The 22,890-nt window shown below is 36.5% G+C and overlaps 1 protein-coding gene across 2 annotated transcripts in view; it reads left to right on the plus strand.

Annotated features, from left to right (window-relative positions):
• OLFM3 (olfactomedin 3) overlaps nt 1-22,890 on the plus strand; it is a 279,691-nt gene that overhangs the window by 192,872 nt on the left and 63,929 nt on the right. The window contains exon 1 of one of the 2 annotated variants that reach the window (XM_069090513.1): nt 17,047-17,211. The exons of the other annotated variant lie outside the window; for it this stretch is intronic. Coding sequence (XP_068946614.1) covers nt 17,083-17,211 — 129 coding nt within the window. The 5' untranslated portion in view covers nt 17,047-17,082. Of the gene's footprint in view, nt 1-17,046; nt 17,212-22,890 lie in introns of those variants that run through there. 2 annotated transcript variants of the gene reach the window in all.

Raw genomic sequence — 22,890 nt, forward strand, 5'->3', positions numbered from 1 at the left:
CCAGTAAATGCTAATCAAATGTGTTTGAGTTGAATTGCATATAAGTTGTGTGTGTGTGTGTGTGTGTGTGTGTGTGTGTGTGTGCGTGTGAGACAGACAGAGACAGAGAGAGCAGAGGTAGCTCTTGGTCTCCTCTACTGCCTTGCCTACCTGTCTTTGTCTCTATTGCTATCTTTGTCTCTCTGTGTGTCTCTGTTTCTTGCTGTTTCTAGCTACTGCTCTGTGTCTCTGTCTCTTTCTCCTCTCTGGGTGTGTCTGTCTATCTCTGTGTCTCTGTTTGTCTCTATCTCTCCTTGTCTGTCTCTGGTTCTCTTTCTTTGTCTCTCTGTTTGTCTTCTCTGTCTAGCTCTCTGTCTGTCTGTCTCTCTCCATGTGTGTCTGTCTCCTCCCCTCCCCTCTGCTCCCGTGTCTCTCTCTCTCTCTCTCTCTCTCTCTCTTTCTCTTTGCTTTATCTAACTCATCACAGTGAACTGGACCTGAAATATTCTGGTAGGTCTGCAGGTTTCTATGGTTGGAATTTGTCTGTCCCCATGGGATTGTTTCCTTCCCCAGGAACAGTTGATGATAAATGGTGACACAAGTCTATGTCTGGCATAGACATGTTCTTTCTTACACGCCATCTTACAAAGTCATTCATGGAATGTATGTGCAAACCCCAGATCCTTTCCAAAGTAGGACTTTTCAATTCCCTAGTAAGTATGGTCTCCAAATCTACACAGGTAGTAAGCATTTATTTAGTGTCTACTATGTGCCATGCTCTATGCTAAGCACTGGGAACACAATGAAAGGTAAAAGACAGTCCCTCAAGAAGCTCACAGTTTTAATGGCAGAGATGACATAAAACAGAAGAAAAACACTAGCTCAGAGTCTTTGAAGGTTGTGGGCCATGGACTGCATTAACTTAGTTAAATTATCTTGATGTCTTACGAACCAAGAATAAGGGAGTGTGTGTGTGTGTGTGTGTGTGTGTGTGTGTGTGTGTAGTGATGACTAGTGTTCAAAGTGGGAAGAGAATTAACACCAATGTCATTTATATTTGCCCATGCACTGAGAACCCTATCAATAATCACAGGAATTTCCTGGAAAAGGAAAGACAATATCAGAAAAAGACTTGAGATACTTCATATGAGATGGTAAGCTTTATGTATAACTTCTGATTCACTTGTGGGAGACTACTGACTAGTACATTTTATCTGGCTCCTAAAAACACGGTGCATTTTGTAACCTTATTTGTGCATATCAGAAAAATTTACCTTTATCTACATATTCAAATAGGTCATTTCATGACTGAGTAGGTACAAAATTCTTATGCACTGTGCATACGGTTCTGAATTTAACAGATAACACTTGAACACTGACAGTTTTATTTTTTTTTCTCATCAGACTTGCAATCACTTAAGGATAGGATAACATTTTCAAGTGTGTGATAACTTTCATTAATCAGACAAAAGCAGTATGTTGAGAAGCCTTTATAAATGAGATTCCATACCTTTCCCTAGCTACTAAAGTAGGAAGAGTAAATCAATTTCCAGGTGCTAGGGAAACAGATTTGGAAAAATTCATATAAGACATAAATATGAGCCCATGTACAGAAACTCAAAAAGGGAAGGTCATTGAACAATGAGAGTGTCCAAAACATGAACTAAAGAACAGAGAATGACCTAGAAGGTGGCACCAAAGATTGTGATTTTTCTGAACTTGTGATGTATATACATCATAGCCAGGTTTCCTGAGTATCCTTTATTCCTAATACTTGGCCCAAAGGATGCCAAAATAAATCACTCATAGTATGAGAAAATACAACCACACTTGAAAGAGAAACTTGGCCAAGAATACCCTTCCTCCAAAGTTACATTTTACCAACTTGGTCTGCCTCTTTTCTTCACTCAGGGTGGTTAGGTTCTGAACAGGAAATGTAACTAATTGATAGAACTTTGGACTTGAACTTAGGAAGACCTAGGTTCCAACTCCCACCTCAAACACTAGCTCTGTGACTCTGGGCAAAATCCTTAAACTCTTAGGGCCTCAGTTTCCTCATCTTTAAAATGAGGGGTTTGGGACTCAATGAGATCTAAGACTCTAAATCTATGATCCTAGTGTCACAGCCATGGAAATCCTTTATAATTTCCTTATTTTAAGAGTCACCTGCAGGTAGGCTTAGAATAGAAGTGACACCTCCTTCCTCAGACCTGCTGACTACAAGTAGCTGCCTTCCTCCTCCCACTGCTTACTGCCCCAACTTCTTTCTTGTGCTAACAGTGAGTTTCCAAATATATGATATTCTAACATTATAGTCCAAATTATTCTGTGAAGAAGGAAGAAAGGGTTACTTGACAGAATAAAAAAAAATCATTCACTGTATCTCTGCTCCTTCTCATCCAAACTTTTTTACCTCTTTGTCAGGATTCTAGTCCTCATAGAGACCTCATTCTCTCTGACCTGCCCCCCCCACCCCCACATCCCCTGGCTTTTAAATTATGATTTATGTTTTGTTTTCCCCTATCATAAGTTGTTTGAGGGTAGCAACTGTCTCTTTTGATTGCATTTCTTTGCCCAACACTTAAGATAGTATCTAACACATAAACGAGTCACTTAACAAATGCTTTATTCATTCATCTGTCTAAAATTCATCTAAAGGAAAAAATCAATAAGTTCTAGGGAAACAAAGGCAATAAAACAATAAAGAGGACTTCAGGGTAACAGATATGAAATTAATTACAAATCAGCAATTGTCAAACTGAATTGCTACTGATTAAACAATAGAAAAAGTGATCAATGAAAAGCATTAAGTAAATAAGAATCAGCATAAAATAAATATATTTGTATAATGTTTGAAAAAATGTTTTGAAAAAATCCACGGACACCAATTTTTGAAGTAAGAACTCACTGTTTTAAAATGTCAGAGAGAATTGGAAAGTAGTTGGCAGAAATGAAGTTTAGTTAAGTTAGTTAAGTACCTTACAGTTCATACTACTATAAGCTCCAAATTGATACTTCACTTATATATAATGTTATATATGTTATAATATAAAATGTTACATTAGTAACAAATTAGGAGAAAAGAGAAGGCAAAACTTTTAACAGATATGAGTGGGATAGGGAGATAGTCAACCAAACAAAAGATTTATTTTGATGATATAAAATTGAAAAGAAATTTAAAATGTTCACAAATGCAATAACCAATCATGACATCAGAAAGCTGATGATGAAGCATGCTTCCTACCTCTCAGCAGAGACATGATGGGCTACAGGTGCAGAAAGAGTCACACAGATATTGCCAATGTATTAATTTGTTTCTCTTGAATATACTTCTTTTTTTTACAAGGTAGAGTTTCTTTTGGGGGGAAGGGGTGGAGAAGAGGCTTATTGGATAGAAATAGTGATGCAAAGATTACAAGAAGAAAAAATAACATCAACGAAACTTAAAAAAAAACACAAAAGAGAAAAAGAAGTGTGGAAGGAAACAGAAGCAGGACCATTTTCTTACTATCATATTAAATGCTTTATGTATTTTCAAAAGAAGCTGTATATAACAGAAGTCATACAGGCTCAAAACCTAAGTGTGTCATCCCCAGTTCTTTACTCTTTCTCACATCTGTAGCAAATCAGTTTCCATGTCCTACTGATTCTAACTTGATAACATCTCTTGTATATGCCACCTTCTCTCTACTGAAAATTCTGCCACCCTTATGCAAGCCATGATCAATCTCATGGCTAGAATATTGTAATATTTCTCTGTTTTCTCTCCCTGCCTCACATCTATGCCTCCTCCATTCCATCCTCCACTCAACTAAATGATCTTCCCAAAGCATAGATCTGAACACTTTTCTCTTATTCACTAAATTACAATCATTCCCTATTAACATCAAAATAAAATATAAGATACTCTGTTTGAATTTCAAAACTGTGCATAATATGGTCTCTTCTGACCTTTCCAATCTTCTTATATTTTACTCCCTTCTATGTACTCTGGCTATCTTGTTCTTCCTTACACAAGAAATTCCATCTCCCACTTCTTTTTATTTGTCCTGGCTGTCTCTCACACCTGGAATTCTCTGTCTTCTACTTTGTCCTTCATGGTTTTCCTGGTTTCCTTCAAATCCCACACTAGATTCCTTATTCTGTATTTAAGAATCCTTTCCCTATCCCCTTTAATACTAAACCCTCCTTCTGTGATTATCTCTAATTTATCCTGCATCTATATTCTTTTTGTATAGTTATCTATATGTTTTCTTCCCTCAGAGTGAGAGCTCCTTGGGAGTGGGGACTGTTCATTTATATTTTTGGCCTTTCTTTGTATCTTCTATGCTTAGCACAGTGACTAACTGATAGTAAACACTTAATGAATGACAGGTAAAGATCATTCTATGCATTGACATCCATTTTTTCTGAGGGAGAGAAGAATTCTTCAAAAGATCAGATTTGGAGAAGTTTTTAGCTGCTTTAGAATAAAGGCCATTCCTTGTTTTTCCTAAGAGAGTTTAACACTATTCAGCCTGAAACTGGAAACGATGGTTAATTCTACAGGTGCTATTGAGGAATGAGTCCATTTGGACAGAAGAGTTGCTTGGAAGCAGAGAACCAGAAAGGTCACATTCTACACTGACTAGTTTTCCTGTATTATCATTTGCAGTGAGGTGACAAGTACAACGTGGATTAACTAGGTTTTAGCAATGGAATATCTGTTAAAACAAGAAGCTAAGTTCATGAAGAAAATTTTATGAGCATTTTTTTGAGACAGAAAAGAGATATCGAAGTATATTTCAAGTAACTTGAATTATATTTCATTTATGGGTTTTCCTCACTCATAGGCTTCCATATTATCTTTTTTTCTTTGCTTTTTTTTGGAGGGCATTTGGGGTTGAGTGACTTGGCCAAGGTCACATGGCTAGTTTTTGTGTTAAGTGTCTGAGGCTGGATTTGAACTTAGGTCCTCCTGACTCCAGGGCTGGTGCTCTACTCACTGCCCCACCTAGACGCCCCTATTCCCTATTATCTTTCTATACTAAGGGCCCACTTTAACCTACAGGTACTGACAGAATAAATTAGTGGAACAGTATGACTCAGTTGTGTATATGTCCTTGGATGTAATTATTGTTCCTTCATTTGCCTTATATGGTTACCTTTGTTATTGTGATTACTATTGTGTTTTTTTTTCTTAGTGTTAAGTAAATGATTGCATTTAAGATCTAATATAGTTGTGCTATAGTTGTGAATAGCTGGATTTGGGTAAACCAAAGTGTACTGGTGGAGGTTCAAGAATTGTAATGGCAAATAGAGGGGAGTGTATCCCCCACAAAAGAGCTAACACTAAGATTTTTTTTGTTCTATTCTTTTTTCCCCTGTTAAATTTATTTTATTTTTAGTTTACAATACTCAGTTCCACAATTTTGAGTTCCAAATTTTCTCACCCTCCTCTTCCCATTACCCCCCCCCCAATGGCATGTAATCCAATAAAGCTTTTACATATACCTTTACATTAAACATTTTTACAATAGTCAAGTTGTAAAGAAGAATTCCATCCAATGGAGTGAACCATGAGAAAGAAGAAACAAAACAATTTTTTTTAAAGGACAGAAAGAGCAAATAGTTACTTCAATCTGTATTCAGACTCCAGAATCCTTTCAAAGAAAGTAACACCAAGATCTTGAGGGAGTTTGAACATGACCATAATGGTCTTTCTCTGGGAACCCAGACTGGCTGGTGTGAAAATGGGTTGGGATGAGTGAGCGTGGAGTCTGTGCCAGTTCAACCACATAGATGTTAGATTGGTAAATGACAGTGAAAAAAAAAGTGGAATTACTAAACGTCTATTTTGTGTCTATCTTCTTCATTAAGAAAAAATCATTTTCAAATTGATTAAGATTCAATTGAATTGCACAAAATTTCAGCATTTGTACAATGAGAAGATAAACTAAATAGTTTCTAAATTTCCTTTCAGCTTAATTTATGATCTTATGACTTTTTTTTAAGCAATCAGGGTTAAGTAACTTGCTCAAGGTTATACGGCCAGTTATTTCTGGGTGTGGTGCTGAGTATCTGAGCCCGCATTTGATCCAGGTCATCCTGACACTGGAGCCGGTGCTCTCATTTGCTGAGCCACCTGGCCGCCCCTAAGCAATTGGGGTTAAGTAACTTGTTCAAGGTTACACGGCCAGGTGTTTCTGGGTGGGTGCTAAGTGTCTGAGCCTGGGATTCGATCTCCACATCTTCTCAACACTGGAGCTGGTGCTCTTACTCGCTGTGCTACCTGGCCGCCCGGATCTTATGACTTGTTAAGAAGCTACTGTGTGCACAACACTAAGAATACAAGGACGAAAACAGACCAGTCCTTACACTCAAGGAGTTTATATTTTGCCAGTGTACAGCTTTTACAACACTAAATAAATAACAAGGTAATTAAAGGAGGAAGTATACATTAACTGCTGGGGGAATCAGGAAAGGCTTTGCAATACTCCAAAACAAAACTAAGCCAGCACAACAAACATGTCTTAAGTGCAGACTATCTGGAAGAAATTGTGCCCAGTGCTGGGGATACAAGAAATATAACATAGTCCTTATTTTCAAATAGCTAAGAAGCTAGCTGAAAAGACAAGAAGCCTATACAGGAAATAACAGAATTATGGAAGTCAAGTCAGACAGCATTTTAGACATCAACGAATCCAACCTCCTACCAAATACAGGAACATTATCTACACAACATGACTAATAGGTAGTCATCTAGTCTCTGAATATTTCTAGCCAGTGCCTCACGAGGCAATCTTCTCCACTGCTAGCTAACTCTAATTGTTATAAAGTTGACTCAATTGCTACATTAGTGTGGCATAGTAACTAAATGCTTCAGGAGAAGAGAGGCTTCAGAGGAATTCTCTACGAGGGTTATGAGCAAGAATAATTTTTAGAGTTTAGGAAGAGTTCCTTAGGCCAGACTTAGAAGAATTTAGATAGTTTGACAGGAAAGAGGAAGAAAATTACAGGTGAACATCTTAACAATGTACCATAACTAGAGCTGAGTAAAATGTGTACATTTGTGGAAAAACCAGGCAGGCTGTATCAGTTCAATTCACTTCAGTTCAATTCAATTCAATTCAATTTTTAAAAATCATTTATTTAACCATATACCAAATTAGAGTCATCATGTGTGGTTCTTAAATACAAAGACGAAAGCAAAACAGCCCTTGCCCTCAAGGAGCTTACATTCACTAAAAGGCCAGGAGAGGTGGAGGGAGTGTCCTGGGGGGATGGGAAGGAGTAAGTAATACAACATGTATGCAACTAAATAATTTTGATGTATGTGCAAAATAATAGCAAGAAATTCTAAGAGTGAGAGAGTGCTAATAACTGGAAGGAACTAGGGAAACTTCATTGAGGAGGCAAATCCTCTGTGACTAGAGAATTTATATAAGTTAATAATGGGAAATAAGGATAGATAGTTTGAACTGAATTAGATAAAGGAGAAGTTTGAATAAGGAAATTTGAGAACCTGAGCATGAGGAAACTGGAACTGATGTCATAGCCAACAAGAAAGAACTAAATAGCCAGACACAGGTCGGTGGTAATATAATCTTAGCCTTCTGTCCTGAGAGTTAACTACAAGAGACATACTTCCCAGGGAAAATCTAAATACCTTTTGACTAAATATAGAAAAAATCTTTAGCATCAATACCAAGGACATAATTGGACCCCAGCAAAACTGCAGGGAACCTCATCACTATGGAGTAACCTCTCCACAGGAGCCTGGAGTGAGATTAGCCCTAAGCTTTCCTCACATTGGACATCAACAGCTGGAGATCAGAGAATGAAAGCAGATCTTTCTTTCTCTCTTCTATTCATGTCTCTCTCCCTTCCCCTTCATGTAAACTCAGGTAATGATCTCCAACTCTTCTCTTCACCCACTCTCATATTAAAATCAGTTACAGTAATGATAGGAATCTAATTTGTGTATGGAAAATAATGGACAAAATAATGTCTTCAGGAAGTGCCAAGAGAGTTTACAGACTAGAATTTGTAGCAACACTCTACAAAAGGGAATGAATCAGACATGGGACTGGTATCCTAGGTGGCAAATCTGGAATCCATTTAAACACAAAGGAAATAATGAAAGATTTCATACCCACTTTATCTTCAGAGTCACATGAATTATATTCCACAGTGAGATACTTGCAGGTGAAATCATATGAAGTCTAGTGAATAGAGTGTTGAACTAGAATAAGGAAGACCTGAGTTCAAATCCTGCCTCATCAACTTGCTGTGTGACCCTGGGCAAATCATTTAATTGTTCAGCCTCATTTTCCTCATCTGAAAATTGGTGGCAATAATGGCACCTCCCCACTGTATTCGATGTGTGAGCATCAAATGTAATAATGTGAAAACAGTTGTACAAGCTTTCAAGTGATGTGTGTGTGTGTGTGTATGATGCATAACTGCTGTCCATTAATTTCTCCTTAGTGAAGGTCATGGAGTTCTATCAGAAAGCATAAATTAAATTCACTTCAGTTAAAAAAATGTATTGATTATCTATTGTGAGCTAACTATTGTGGAATACAAAAGTATGGGTAATATGTGGTACTTTACCCAGGGAATTTATAGTCTATTAGGAATTATTTTAATATAAATTAATTTAATTAAAGTAGTAAATTAATTAAATTTTAATATAAATAAAGTAATATACAGTGTTATATGATAAATGTATGTGAGAGATTGGACTTTACAAAGTAGTCTGTGAAATCTGGAAGGTGCAGATAGTAACCAAGGGTGATGGGTGACCACTTCATAGAGGATGTAGCATTTGAAATAAATTTTGATGGATGCAATTAGGAAACCAGGTGATGAATATGGGAGTGGTGGTAAGCACTGGGGTAGCTAGGTGGTGCAGGTAAAAAAGGGCTGGGCCCAGAGTCAGGAAGATTAATCTTCTTCAGTTCAAATCTGATCTCAGACACTTACTAGCTGTGTCATTTAACTCTGCTGGGCAAGTCATTTAACTCTGCTGGCCTCAGTTTCCTCATCTGTAAAATAAGATAAGGAAGGAAATGGCAAACCAATCCAGTACCTTTGCCAAGAAAATTCCATATTGGGTCGCAAAGAATCATATGCAACTAGAAAAAGAGCATGCAACAATAACAGTCTGTTCTACAGCAGAAACAAACAAAAAGCAACCATCTTAAGAGCCAGAGATTTTATTGCCACACACTTGTGTTACCTAATACAATCTCTCACTGAATTCTTCCTCACATTTCTAACTTTAAGCCTGCCCTCTCTTGTCCTTACCTTGAACATAGAAAACAAATAAAGATAATTTTAGAGTTGAAACAGGCCTTACAGATGGCCAAATCTCCATACTTTACTTAGGATGAAATTAAGGCTCAGACTGTATTCATGGCATGCCTAGTATCACTCAGGGTAGAGCAGAGCAAGGCCCAGAAACCATTCCCCCATTCTCAGTCCACTGAGATTCCACCCCATTCTGCTACTTTCTCTTCATCCAAACAATAGCCAGACAGTTTACTTCTATGTTTCCCACCCTCCAATTTGAGTAAAAAAAACAAGAAAAAAATAATTTTCCTATCTAATTCCCTCTCCTGTTACTTTCCCCCACTATTTTGAAGTGGAGTAATAGCTGCTGTGGGGGAATCCTCGGGGGCTTTAAGAACATCAATCAGTTTCTCAGCAAAAGATTGAGATGAGTACAACAATTCTTCCTTTAAAGTGCTTTCCTAATGTTTTTTCTTCATTATAACTGTGTTGTTTTTACATTAGGGATTTTTTTGTTTCTTTCCCCTATAAAGCTAAAGGCCTGAGGCAGGACAAAGAAAAGGTTAAATTCAAGGACCGGTGAGTAGCACATTCCTGATTACCAACCTAGGGAGTTACGGTAGTTTAGCATTTTAGTTTGTCTTCTTCCATGAACTTTCACCTGCCTTCCCTTCAATCAGTCAGCCAAATAGCAACCACTTATTAAGTACTCAGGCTTTGAAAAAAATGATATAGTCACTGCCATATATATATAGAGAGAGACAGACAGAGACAGCAACAGAGACAGACAGAGAGTATAAAAGAAAAATGGAGTTACTAGCTTGGGGACATCATGAAAGACTTCATGTAAGAGGTGGCATTTAGGGTGAACTTTGAAGGAGGATATTAATTCTAAGACATGGAATTAGGGAGGGAGGCAATTTCAAACACAGGCTCAGCCTATGAATGAGCTCTGAGAAGGAAGATAGGAAGCCCTGTGCGATAGACAGCAAGTAAGGAAATCTGACTCAATTGTAACTTCATGAAGGGAAGAAATGTAAAATAAGTCTGGAAACATAAGCAGGAGAAATAGTATAAAAAGTTGCAAACGCCAAACAATAGTTTATGTTTGAGATCTATTTTCAATTTCTCCTGTATATAACTTGTTTGTACATAAGCTGTTTGCATGAAATCATAGATGCCTTAGGTATAACAAGATTATTATTATAAATTGTCATTTGTTTGTCTCAGTCATATCAGACTATTGGCTCTATGGGGGCATATATGTTTTCTAAGCTTTCCGTCTTTTCCAGTGTCTAGCAGCGTTCTATGTACAATAGGAATTTATTAAATTTTTGATTAATTGAACTAAATGCTTACTTTCCACAGGTAGGCTTAGCTAGGATACTGGTTTGGGGTACTAGTGATCTTAAAACACTTAGGGGAGCAAAAAACAACAGGATGTTAAGGTCATATTTGTTGTCTAGTTCTGCTATATCAAGGTGCTTGACTCTCTGTCTCCATCCATCTGTCTCTGTCTCTCTCTTTCCCTTCTCCTCTCATCTTCCCCAAATATACTTACATGCAAACATTAACACTTTCACATAGACAAAATTGCACTTCCCACACAACATGCCTTTACTTCTTCATCTATTTATCATTGTTTCCTTGTGTTTAACACAAGCAGTTAGATGGCAGAGTGGATAGAATATCAGGTCTGAAATCAGGAGTGTGGGGGTTGAGTTTGAAGCCTGCTTTAGACACTTACTAGTTGTGTGTCCCTGGAAAGCTATTTAACCTTTCTCAGACTCAGTATTCTCATTTGTAAAGTGGGGACAATAATAGCTCCTACCTCACAGGGTGGTTATAAGTACTAAATAAGATGCTGTCTATAAAGCTCTTTTCAAACTTTAAAGCATTATATGATTATTAGCTATTACTGGACTGAACTCTCATCAATGTTTATGGATTACATTTAGAAGACTAAAATCTTTTAGGGCTTGATGCAATCAGTATGGTGCTATTTTAAAACAGGAGTATGTTACAGATGAGGTATGAGCAAATGTTTTTGTTGAATATAAATTTCTCTGTTTTGTGAAAGCATGATATTAATAATCAGAGGATCATTGAACATAGCAATTTCTGTTGTTGAATTTATCAAGGAATCTTTTACTCTTACAATTTGTAGGAGAAATACCGTGTTACACAATATACTTTAGGCTTACTATTTAGTGTATCAAATCAAATAGTTTGTTTTTAAAGTCAACAAATAAATATAGCAGCATGCTACCCTCTCTGGGCCATTCCTTCAATTATGTGACAATAAAGATTTGGTCTATTATAGAATAAAATTTTCTAAGGCTTGCCTATTCCCTTATATATCTGTGAAAGATACCCTCAATACATGTGTAACTACATCTTACAATTTTCTATAAGCTTGTTTTTTAAGCTCTTTTCTAGTTCTCACTTTTATATGAGACCATATCTACCTTCCTATTCCATAAGACTTTTACAACTGAGTTTACTTTGTAACCTTATATTTCCCTTAGCTACCATACTGGCATTAATTTCATTTATCAGAGATGAAGTTTTGTTTTGTGTTTCTTTCTGTCTAAAATGTTTTTTTAGACATTTTGCTTTCTCATTGTGGGAGTTGCCTTAGATTAGACAAACTTCCTTAGGAAACAGTAATAATACATATCCATGTCTATTCCTTTATCTGGTTCATATTTTTCAAGGCTGCTTAAATTCCTTAAAGAACTCTAGTTAGAGCTGTCTTCAGTATAGACCATATCTTCTTATTTTTACTTTTCTACCTTGGTGTTTATTTTTATCTTTACTCTCACAAGTCTATTTTCTGACTATACACAGACAATTTGTTCAGAAATGATTCCAATATTAGTAACCATTTGACACCTATCTATTAAGATAGTTAATTCCATCTTTTGCATGTTATGTGTTTACTATTTCTAATACCTCATTACTTTGTTCAAATTTTTCACGATATGGATGTGAGTTTTTTGTGTTCTTTACAATCCTTTGGCCTCTGTTTTACTGCTTTGAGATATATTTTCTAACATTTGTTTTATCTCCTTCCTCATGCCCACATTTAGAACATGTTTTGTTAAAGATATACACACAGTTATAGTTGTGAAAGGTCTCAGGTAGTTTTTTTTTTTAATTGGCAAGCATCTGTTTTTTTCTCCTGCCAACCTCTCTTATCTGCTAAAAATTAAAAAAAAATCAAACTCTTGTAAAAATTTTCAAACAAAATTAATTTCCATATTGGCCATATCCAAAAATATATACCTTATTAGGCATTCTGAGTCAATCACTTCTTCTGTGAGTAAATGGTTTGTTGTTCAGTCCGATTCTAAACTATAAGGTCTCCTTCTCTTAGCTCCTTTTTTGGTCCAGGTCCCAACTTACTAATTTTCTGAGTCCTTTTTACTTAATAAAGTCCAAAATATTTGAATATGTAAGAATGGTCATTAGAGGATAAGAAATAAATTATCTAAGAATGTGAATGTAATACTTACCAGCATGAATTGATCACAATCGTGCTATGCCAACACAACAGGTCATACCTGACCCACTCTCTATGAATGCTTATGGAAATACTATCATTCTGCCACCTTATGTTTCATAATGAACAGTGAGTATGCCATTCAATCATACAGAATATTAGAGTTGTAAGCAAACTCAGAAGTCATCTAGGCCAACCTGAACTTGACCAAAAATCTCTTCTATAACATATTAGGTATGTAATCTTTCAGCAAACTCTCAAGTCTTCCATGTGTTAGATTCCTTTATTGTATTTTGTAGTCTAAGTTTCAGGGTTCCAGGAGCTAAATTCCCTCAAACCCTCCTCTTGCATAACACATAGACATACAGACACATAGACATAGACACACACACAACCTGTTGCAAAATATTTATTGTAATATTAAATTGTGCTGCTCTATTGTATGACAAATTCAATAGAATGGGAATTTTTGTGATATTATATGCTAATATTATTTGCATTTATCTATTAATCCCTCCCAATCAATTTTATTTGCTTGTTAATTATTTATTAGAGACTTACATTGTAAAAAACAAATCCTATGGGGGCAATAAAAGGACAGGCTACTCTAAAAAAAATCTAGTGAGTAAAAATATTAATCAATATATTTTAGCAGTCTAAGAGCGTTAATACAGTGTTGTATAGTAGGTTATATGTCTATTGATCTGGATGGAGACTCTAAAAAAGAAAATGAATATCTAATGTAAGTTAAGCTTAGAGAAAGGCTTACCAAGTTATTAAATGTAGTAGCTAATTTTCTCCTGTTTTCTCTAGGTCTTAGGTTTTATGGAAAATAAATTTCACATATGCATATAGAAGTTGCTAAATAAAGTGGAGATATTGATTCAGATCCCAAACAAAACCTTTGGTAATTGTAAAGTGGTATGGTCCTGAATTAACCGGGGTTCTTATCTACACAGTCTAAATTAAAGAGAGTTTTACGTCTTCCACTTAGTAAAGCAGAGAGCTAGAAATCATCCCAAATTTGGGCTGTGTAGATGATCATTTGGACTGTGTCAGCCTGAATCCCAGTTGTTATGTTGTTCATTATCGGTGTCAGTCAGAGATTAGGGTCACTGGCTTTACACTTTGCTTTGATGCCATTTAAAACTCAGTGAAACTTGATGGCATTCCACTAAGTTCTTGCTTGTTTTTGTTGTTTTTATCAACACTAATGATACTGCTATTTTCCCCTGACATTCAATCCTATATTCTTCTGAAGAAACTATTCTTTTTTGGACTGATAGTTCATTAATAACTGTAATTGCCATCTGCCTTGTTGCATCTTAAATTATCCAGTAATTACTTTGTGTATTCATTTGCAATTTTAGATATTAAGCTTTCAAAAAGACTTTTTTCCCCCTTTTTTGTCAGGTAGAGAGCTTCAAATATAATCTTTAATTACTCAGGTTCTGAAAAACTCACTTTTGACTTAGCTCTCAATTCACTGGGTTACAAATGAAATCTTATTTAGCTCTAAGCAAGCACTGTTACTTATTTCAAGGTCTAGGGGACTTAACAGATTATGTTATCATCTTTAATGAGTTCTGTGTTTCTTGAATTTTTTTTGGGGGGAAAGGGATCCATAATTGTCTTATCTTCCAACTTTGCTTAAAAATAATAAGGAACATTTGAATTCAGTTTAATGTGGTTTTGGAGATTTTTGTTTGATGAATCCTAGATTCTGAGTACAAGTGGGGAGGATTTGAAAGTATTTCAGTAGTCAACCTAGCTTAATTCTGTTTACAGAAATCAGGGGCACCTACATGTGTATAAATATGTATCTCTTTCAATTTCATCAAAGATATCTGTCCATATCTCCTGCCAAAGCCGCTTAAGAAAAATCTATGTCTTTGGCAACAAAATCCTGAAACAAACAACTCCTGCACAATCCTTTGGGATGAAAACAATATTCTGTCTTCTTATAACAAGGTTCCTTTCCATATGAATACCATTAATACATGCCTTGTACTCTGCTTGAATTCTTATTAAAAATATACATATCATGGAGGGAAATGGCATACAATTCATTTATTTGGGGCTCAAGCTTTGGGCATAATAAGATATTTTCAAGAACTTTTTTTGTCACCATCATTCCTAATATATGAATCATGCTATTACATTAAAGAATAATGTGATATGACAGAAATCTCATAGTAGATTTTTGAAGTTGGAAAACTGAGTTTGGATCTGCTACATATTACCTGTTTGTTGTTCAGTCATTTTTAATCATGTCCAACTCTTCATGACTCAATTTGGAATTTTCTTGGCAGAGATACTAGAATGGTTTACAATTTCCTTCTCCAGCTCATTTTATACATGGGGAAACTGAGGCAAACAGGGTGAAGTGACCTACCCAGGGTCCCACAGCTAGTAAATATCCAAGGCCAGATTTGAATTCAGGAAGAGGAGTTTTCCTGATTATCCATGTACCAGGAAGCTGTCCAATTACCTCCGTGATCTTGGATAAATCATTTAACCTATCTGGGCCTCAGTTTCCATATCTGTAAAATGAGAGGGGATGAATTACATGATCTCTAAGACCCCTGCAGTTACAAATCTAGGCTCCTATGAACTGAATCCTATGAAATAGATTATAGGTATACATACCTGGGAGAGATGTTTGAGATTCTTTATCTAGTCTAATATCTTTATTTTATCAATGAGAAAACAGACTTAAAATATTAAGTGACTTGCCCCAAATTACCAAGTAAATATCTGAGCCAGGAGCCCACTTGTGTCTGGACTCCAAATCCAGGGATGTAGCCACCACATAATGCTGTTTCTTTATGAACTTCAATAGCTCTCTATTAGCTCTAAGATCAAATATATGCTGTAGTTTGGCATTTTAAGTTTTTCACAAATCAACCCCAATCTACCTATCTAGTCACATTATATATTAATCCCTTTCATGCATACTTTGGTCTAGCCAAAGTGCCTTCCTTGTTTTTCCTTATACTCTATATGCATTTTGTCTCTTTCCATCTTTAGACATTTGTGCAGATTTTTACTCATACTTGGAAGGGAGAAGGGAATAAACAGTTATATACGGCCTACTATATGCCAAAGGGATAGCTAGGTGGCATAGTGGATGGAACACTGGACCTTGGTGTCAGGAAGACCTGAGTTCAAATTTGACCTCAGACACTTACTAGTTATGTGACTCTGGGCAAGTCACTCAACCCTGTTGGCCGCAGTGTCCTTATTCATAAGGAATATTTGTCTCCTATATAAAATCTTTTCTCAAACTCATTCATCTGCTAGTGACCTCTCTCCCTCAAAAAAAAAAAAACCTCCACATATTTACTTTGTATATACTTATATTCTTTGTGCATAGTTATATGCACATCTCCCCCCGGTAGACTATAAGATCCTTGAAGGGAAAGAATTTTATTTCTGTCTATTATTCTCAGTTCTTACCATAGTGCCCGATGTGTAGTAGGTGTTTAACAAATGCTTGAGACTTGAATGATTGAAATTGACTCCAAATGTCATACATTTCTTGATACTACATAAATTTAAAAAGTTAGGCCACCTTTTCCAAGGAAAATACATATTTAATCCGGGACCACCATTCACTAGAGCACCTATACATGGCTATTATTTTTGTTAGTACTATAGAAAAAAAAAAACAATTTACATAACTAGAACAATTAGTCAGTCAGCATTGAGTTTTATTTTATTCATCTTTGCCTTTAAAAAAAAGAAGCAAGGCTACAGGAAGTTTACATTCTCATGCAAAATTATCTATCTATACATAGATAATATCTACATTCAGCTACCCTAGACATTTTTTTCAGCTTTTGTTTTTGTGCTCTGCCTAAAAGCTGTTTGTTATGTCCCCATAGACAAAATGTAGATATTAAGTTTGCAGCATGAAATGTGCACTTTGGCGGGCTTCCACAAAGGTGGATTTTTTTTTTAAGGGTAAAGAACAGCTGATTATATTCATATAACCCCCAGTGTGGAAACACTGTTGGTTGTAGCTGAGTATATAGTGCAGCTTGGGGGATTCTTTTTTTTCTCTTTCCTCCACCCAAGTGCTGATAATTGCCAGCCTATATTAGGAGGGGCTTAGTGGTCAAGCCAAATTTCTCTTAGGCAAGGGAGGGAGCTGTCTACTCTACTAGGGTGTGAGGAGGCGTGCTTTCCCGGGTGATTAGATCTGGGAAAGTGAATCTGTTTTCATTCTGGAGATGTGAAGTGCTGCAGTCACGCCTCTCACTGCCGCCCCGCACCAGGATCATAATCAGTCACTATGAAAACTCATTAGCTCCACAGCCATGAGTCCTCCACTGCTGAAGCTGGGTGCTGTCCTCAGCACCATGGCCATGATCTCAAACTGGATATCCCAAAGTCTCCCATCTTTAGTGGGACTGAACACCACCAAGCTTTCCACACCAGACACTCTAGTAAGTAACTCGGCCGTGTTTAGAGATCTCAGGGGGTTTCTGGTTGCTCAACTCTTTCGCTATTTGTGGTAAACCACAAAGATTGAGGTTGTCTATTTACAGGTCTGCTTTCTAGCTGCTAATTTCTGTATTGTAACTCTATTCGTGCATGTTTCTGTGACCACTTTACAGTTTTAGACTCACACACGCACACACATGGACAAATGTGGACTGGTTCTTTTATTGTAAAAGAGAATATTAAACTAGGCTCATTAAAATCTTACAAATGGAAAGCTTTACGAATGTAGATTGGAAGTTTGGATGTTCATTTAAAGAAATACAGAGTATTTGGTATTATTTGCTTCATTATATTTCCTCTGCAAACAAATGTTATTTTCTTTGAATGTGGGGAATAGTACAATACCTTAGACTTTTTTTCAGTCTCCTGCTTTATGTAGTTTTATTATTTGTAGCAAGTTCCTTCACAGGATGTTATGCCTGAGTTTCTTTGCAAGGATGTCAAGGTATCAAAATTATGGTAAATAATAATAAATATAACTTAAAACCTAAGGAATCCTTAGTCTGTCCTTAAGATCTTTAAGTAGACTAAGGAATAATAGTGAGAACTGATTCATTTCAGGAGCTTCTTCTATAAATGTTTCACTCTTTAAAAAAAAAATCTTTATTTTCTACAATCTCAAGAAGTTTCCATTCACCTAAAATGAAATGGAAAGTATTTTCATAACCCTTTCCACATCCTTGTAAAAACTTTGAAAATGTGCTTTAATGTTCAATTAACTACACTGTAAATCTTACAGAAGGAAAATGAAAATCACAGCTTATTCAAACAAGATCACTTATAGAGCCTTTCTCCACCCACACTGCTCAATCATACAAACACAAATTTTGGATAGATAATTTCCCTTTTGTCGAATGACAGCTAAAGAACCAGTGAAAGTTTTGTGAATTTTTTTTTTCCCATCCTGGCATTCTAGTTTGCCAGAAAAAAAGTTAAATATTAAACAAAAAAACATGTCTATGGTTTCCAAGACATGATGGCAGCTCTTAATGATGATAAATTTATCGATCAATATTTAATTAACAAATTGAGTGTAGTCAGACCAAACTAATTGCATAATATGTCAGATTCCCCCCGTGTTTAAGGCATAATCTGAGTATGTATTAGACTTTGGACTCTTCAGTTTCTCTTTCAGGTCAGTTGGGGTAAGAGAGCCAGTTGTACACCCAGGTTAGGCAGAAAAAGAAGGTACCTCCCTAATTGACAATTGTGAAGTAAGGAGGGTTAGAACCAAAAACAGTTTTGGGCCCCAAATGAGTACAGATCTAAGTTACAGGTAATAAAAATTTGAAGTCAAGAAAAGTAAATTTAAAATTTACTGAATCAGATTCTCTCATTGCCAGAACACTTAATGATAAGATTAACATATTAAATGCTGGATTAACTCCTTTTAACCAGTTGTCTATAACTTAGTAAACCCTTAAAATCATCCATATATTTTTTTTTCCAATTTTTAAATTGATAGCTAAGTTTTTAGGGTGTGTGTGTGTGTGTGTGTGTGTGTGTGTGTGTATTTTGATTTTGCTTGAATAGTTAGGGGGAGGCTAGCTATGGGATAGAAGAGGCAGGATGAAATGTTAAAATACAAAGGAAGAGAAAATTTAACTTCTAAAATGATTAACTATCATTAGTTGATTAGAACCCATAGGATATTTGCAGGCACCATGGAGTTATTTTATCTCTCTCTCTCATTCTTCATTAGCTCACATTTAGAATGAATAATAAAAGGCAATGTATTATTTCTGTGCATATACTAATTTTGAATTATGTCAGTCCTTTGAACTAGGAAACACCAAAAATACATGAATCATAGGATTGTAGATTGAGTGGTGGATGGGACTTTATATATAGTAAAGCCCAACCTCCTCATTTTGCACATGAAAAAATTGAGGGCCAGGAAGCTTAATTGATTTGTCAAGCATCACAAAGGTAATGTGTGGTAGAGGTGAGATTCAGGCAGCGAGTTGGTCAATAAGCTTATTAAGGACCTTGTATGGACCAGACACTTTGCTAGGCATTAAAGATAAAAGAAAGGCAAAAGGTAGTCCCTGCCCTCAAGGAACTTACAATCTAGACTGCAAGCAGACAATTATGTAGAAACAAGCTGTATACAAGATAAATAGGAAATAATTTATAGAGAAAATCTTCTAGAATTGAGGATTGGAGATGATTCAAACCCAGGACATCTGGTTCTAAAGTCTTTCCACTATGGCACACTGGATAGTAGTCAGTGTCAGAACTGGAGATGGGATACCAAATTAGAAAAGTGTTCTATTGACACCACTTGTTAAAATATGCTGTCTGTGGAGTTTAATTATCTTGGTCAATCAAGAAAATATCTTTGGATTCAAATGGTGGAAGGATTTAAGAATTCATCTTTCTTAAAGCTCTAGTCATGGAATCAGAATGCTAGAGTTGTAAGAGAATTTGAAAAATCATACAGTCTAATTCCCTCCATTTGGGAAACAGAAAACTAAGGCTCACAGTGAGATGTCTTAGCTCAGATCCCATAGCTAGTTAGTTAGTTGCAGAACCTAGATTTCCGGACTAAGTTAGTATTTTTCTCACTGCACTATGTTGCCCTACACAAAATTGTAGGTAAGAGAGCTTATCTTTTGTGGTCCACTTTTGGGGACAGAGATACTGGCTCCTCCCACTTTCCCTCTCAGGCAGGAGTCAAATGATCTTATTGTGCTAAAGTCTACTCATCATCTGCATTCCTCCTGTAGTACTTTGTATATCAAAATTATTAAATTATTTCATCCTTCCTTTTCCCCCATCCCTCTGTAAAAAAAAAAAAAAAAGTTTGTGCTGTGTAAATTATGTTTGATTAGGAGTCAGTATACCCCAGTTCAAATCCCACTTCTGACACCTATGGAAACTATGTCTCAGTTTCCTCATCTGTAAAATAATGGCTTTGGGATTTTGAGTAGATGACCATTCAAGCAGGTAGCTTCTTGCTTTTAACCTGTGTTCCTATAGCCATTCAGCTGACTTGAACTTGCTGAAAATAGCTTAAAATGTAATACCTTCTGATATTTGTCTTATAAAAGACAAATTTGTGGTCATGGAATTTCAGATAGTGTGCCATGTGAGTGGGTGAAATACTTTTGGGAGAGGCAAGATGGTGTCAGCTTCCAGTAGAATATAAAATCTCTCTCTCTCTCTCTGTCTCTCTGTCTCTCTGTCTCTCTGTCTCTCTCTCTGTCTCTCTCTCTCCCTCCCTTTCTACCCCCCTTTCTATCTTCCTTCTTTCCTTCTTTCTCTCCTTCTCACTCCCTCTCTCTCCTTCCCTCCTCTTTCAATCTCCCTACCTCCCTCTCCTCTCTTCTTCCCTTTCTACCTCCTTCCTTCTTTCCCTCTTTCAATCTCTCTCTCCCTCCCATTTCCTTCCCTCCCTTTGCTTGTCCTCTCTCCTTTTCTCTCTTCCTTCTTTCCCTCCTTCTTCTCTTTCCCTCTTTCTTTTTCTCTCTCCCTACCTCCTTCTTTCCCCCTTTCTCAATCTCTGTACCTCTCTCTCTCCTCTCTTTCTCCTCTCTCTCCTCATTTTCTCTCTCCCCCCTCCTTTTCTCTTCATTTTCTCAACATCTTGAAAATTTGGCTAGGTTACTTCATCCTCCTGTTGGGCTCTGGGTATTCATATTTCCATCTATATACTCTGGTACATCAGCATTCCATCTCTGTTGGGGCGGAGGTGGAGGTTAGAAGAGAGGATTCTGCAGCTACCCTTCAGCTCCTATGCCTTCTAGCGCTGGTCTGTGATCATGCAGAAGGCAGAGTAACTTCCTCCTGAGGTGGGGCCTCAGTGCCAGCTCCCATGCTGGGCCCTCCTCACAGGGAAAGAGCTGTCAAAGAGCAATTAAAAAGAGAGCAAACATTCAGCAGAAGCCAGCTGTTTTCAGGAAGCTGGCTATACCACTGTGGAGAAGAGAGTCTTCAGAGAAACCTAATGGCAAACTCTATTTATTTTGCCCTTTTTAATAAATTTCATCCCTTTTCACCTCAAACCAATTACATTCTAATGAATTTAACAACTTCCACAGGTAGAAAATAGTTGAGGATGCCCAGAAACTAATGAAAGAAACATCCCCCCATTCTCATTTCTTCCCCACTGATTGCCCTTCAATCCTAGATCACCAGGCCTGTCTTTACCATTTTTTTTTCAGGTACAGTGAAACTCTTTTGTTTTCTAAATCATTAGGAAAATCATGTGAATGTAGAAACAAGTTAGGGGACAAGCCCTCAATTTGTATTTGGTTCATTTGATGATAGTATTTTTCTTCCCCGCTGAGTATCTTCTTAGGGAGAAATGCAAGAACCAGCATTGGTGTAATATCAAGAGTCCTGGAATTATAAGATTTAGGAAGTTGGAATGCTCAGTGATCTACAACAGAAAGGAAATTTGGTTGTCATCTTATCCAACCCCTTCTATTTGTAAATCAAGAAACTGAGGCTCAGAGAGGTCAGGTAACTTACTAAGGTCAAAAACATAATAAAGATAAGAAATGGTCTTTGAACCCAGGTTCTCTGAATCCAGAGGTTTGTGGAAAATGTGAGGTATATATGGTTTATTATTAATTATAAGGAATCAGGAGGCAAATTATAAGGAATTATTATAAGGAATTATAGGGTGAATTAGAGATTATTTAGTTAGAGTAACAAAGATCCAGGGCTGGAATGGATCTGGGGAGCTGTCAAGTCCAATCTGCTCATTTTATAGGTGAGAAAACATAGGCTCAGGGAGAAAAGATGATTTGCCTAAGGTCACATGGGTAATAATCCACAGTGGTTGCTTGTGTTTGATTCTGCTAGGTCCTCTGCTTCCAGTGCCATGATCTTTCCATTGTACTAGCCAGAAAACTGTTTCCTTTACTGATGAGGAAACAAACTCACAAAAGTTATGTCTTGTCCAATGTCACATAGCTACCAGCAGATACCTCATTCCCCTCGAAGCTGTTTTGAGGACAAAATTAGATATTTTAAATGTTTGTAAAACATAAGGGACCAGGGAAATGTGAATTGTCATTATTGATATATGTGATAAATATGCACATTCTCATTGATGTTGCAGTGTTCTTAAAGAAAAAAAGAAAGTGTTAAACAGTAAAACGTCCTGATTGACAGATAAGTGGCATTTATTTTAAGATTCACATAATACCATTTTGCTTAGTCCTCACCTCCATGTGTCAGGTATTACATATATCTATGGCTTATGGATGAGAAAACTAAAGCTAACAGAGCTTAAAGAGTCACATATGTTGGAAAGACCAGAGACAAAATTTGAAGCTAAGTCCTGGCCAATTCCAAAGCTAGCCTATTCTCCACTATTCCACACAGGCTCATTCCATCCTCTTAGAACAAATTGCTCCTTAACAAAGTTAACATGAATAAGAATAAGGTTGAGGAAAGTTCAGTCTCCTCCTGGCTACCTGATGCTTTTTGGAAGAAGTGTAAGTCTGAAGCTGCCTAAAGGACTGAATTATTCATTGTGGCAACCCCAATTCTTGAATTGCAAAACACAAAACTCCAGCAATGTATCTATGTATGTATCTATGTATCTATCTATCAATCTATCTATCTATCTATCTATCTATCTATCTATCTATCTATCTATCTATCTA

This window comes from Petaurus breviceps, unplaced genomic scaffold (assembly GCF_028583685.1).
Source record: "Petaurus breviceps papuanus isolate PSGF00001 unplaced genomic scaffold, PetGlider_PUasm1.0 186, whole genome shotgun sequence".
NCBI classification, from domain to species: domain Eukaryota; kingdom Metazoa; phylum Chordata; class Mammalia; order Diprotodontia; family Petauridae; genus Petaurus; species Petaurus breviceps.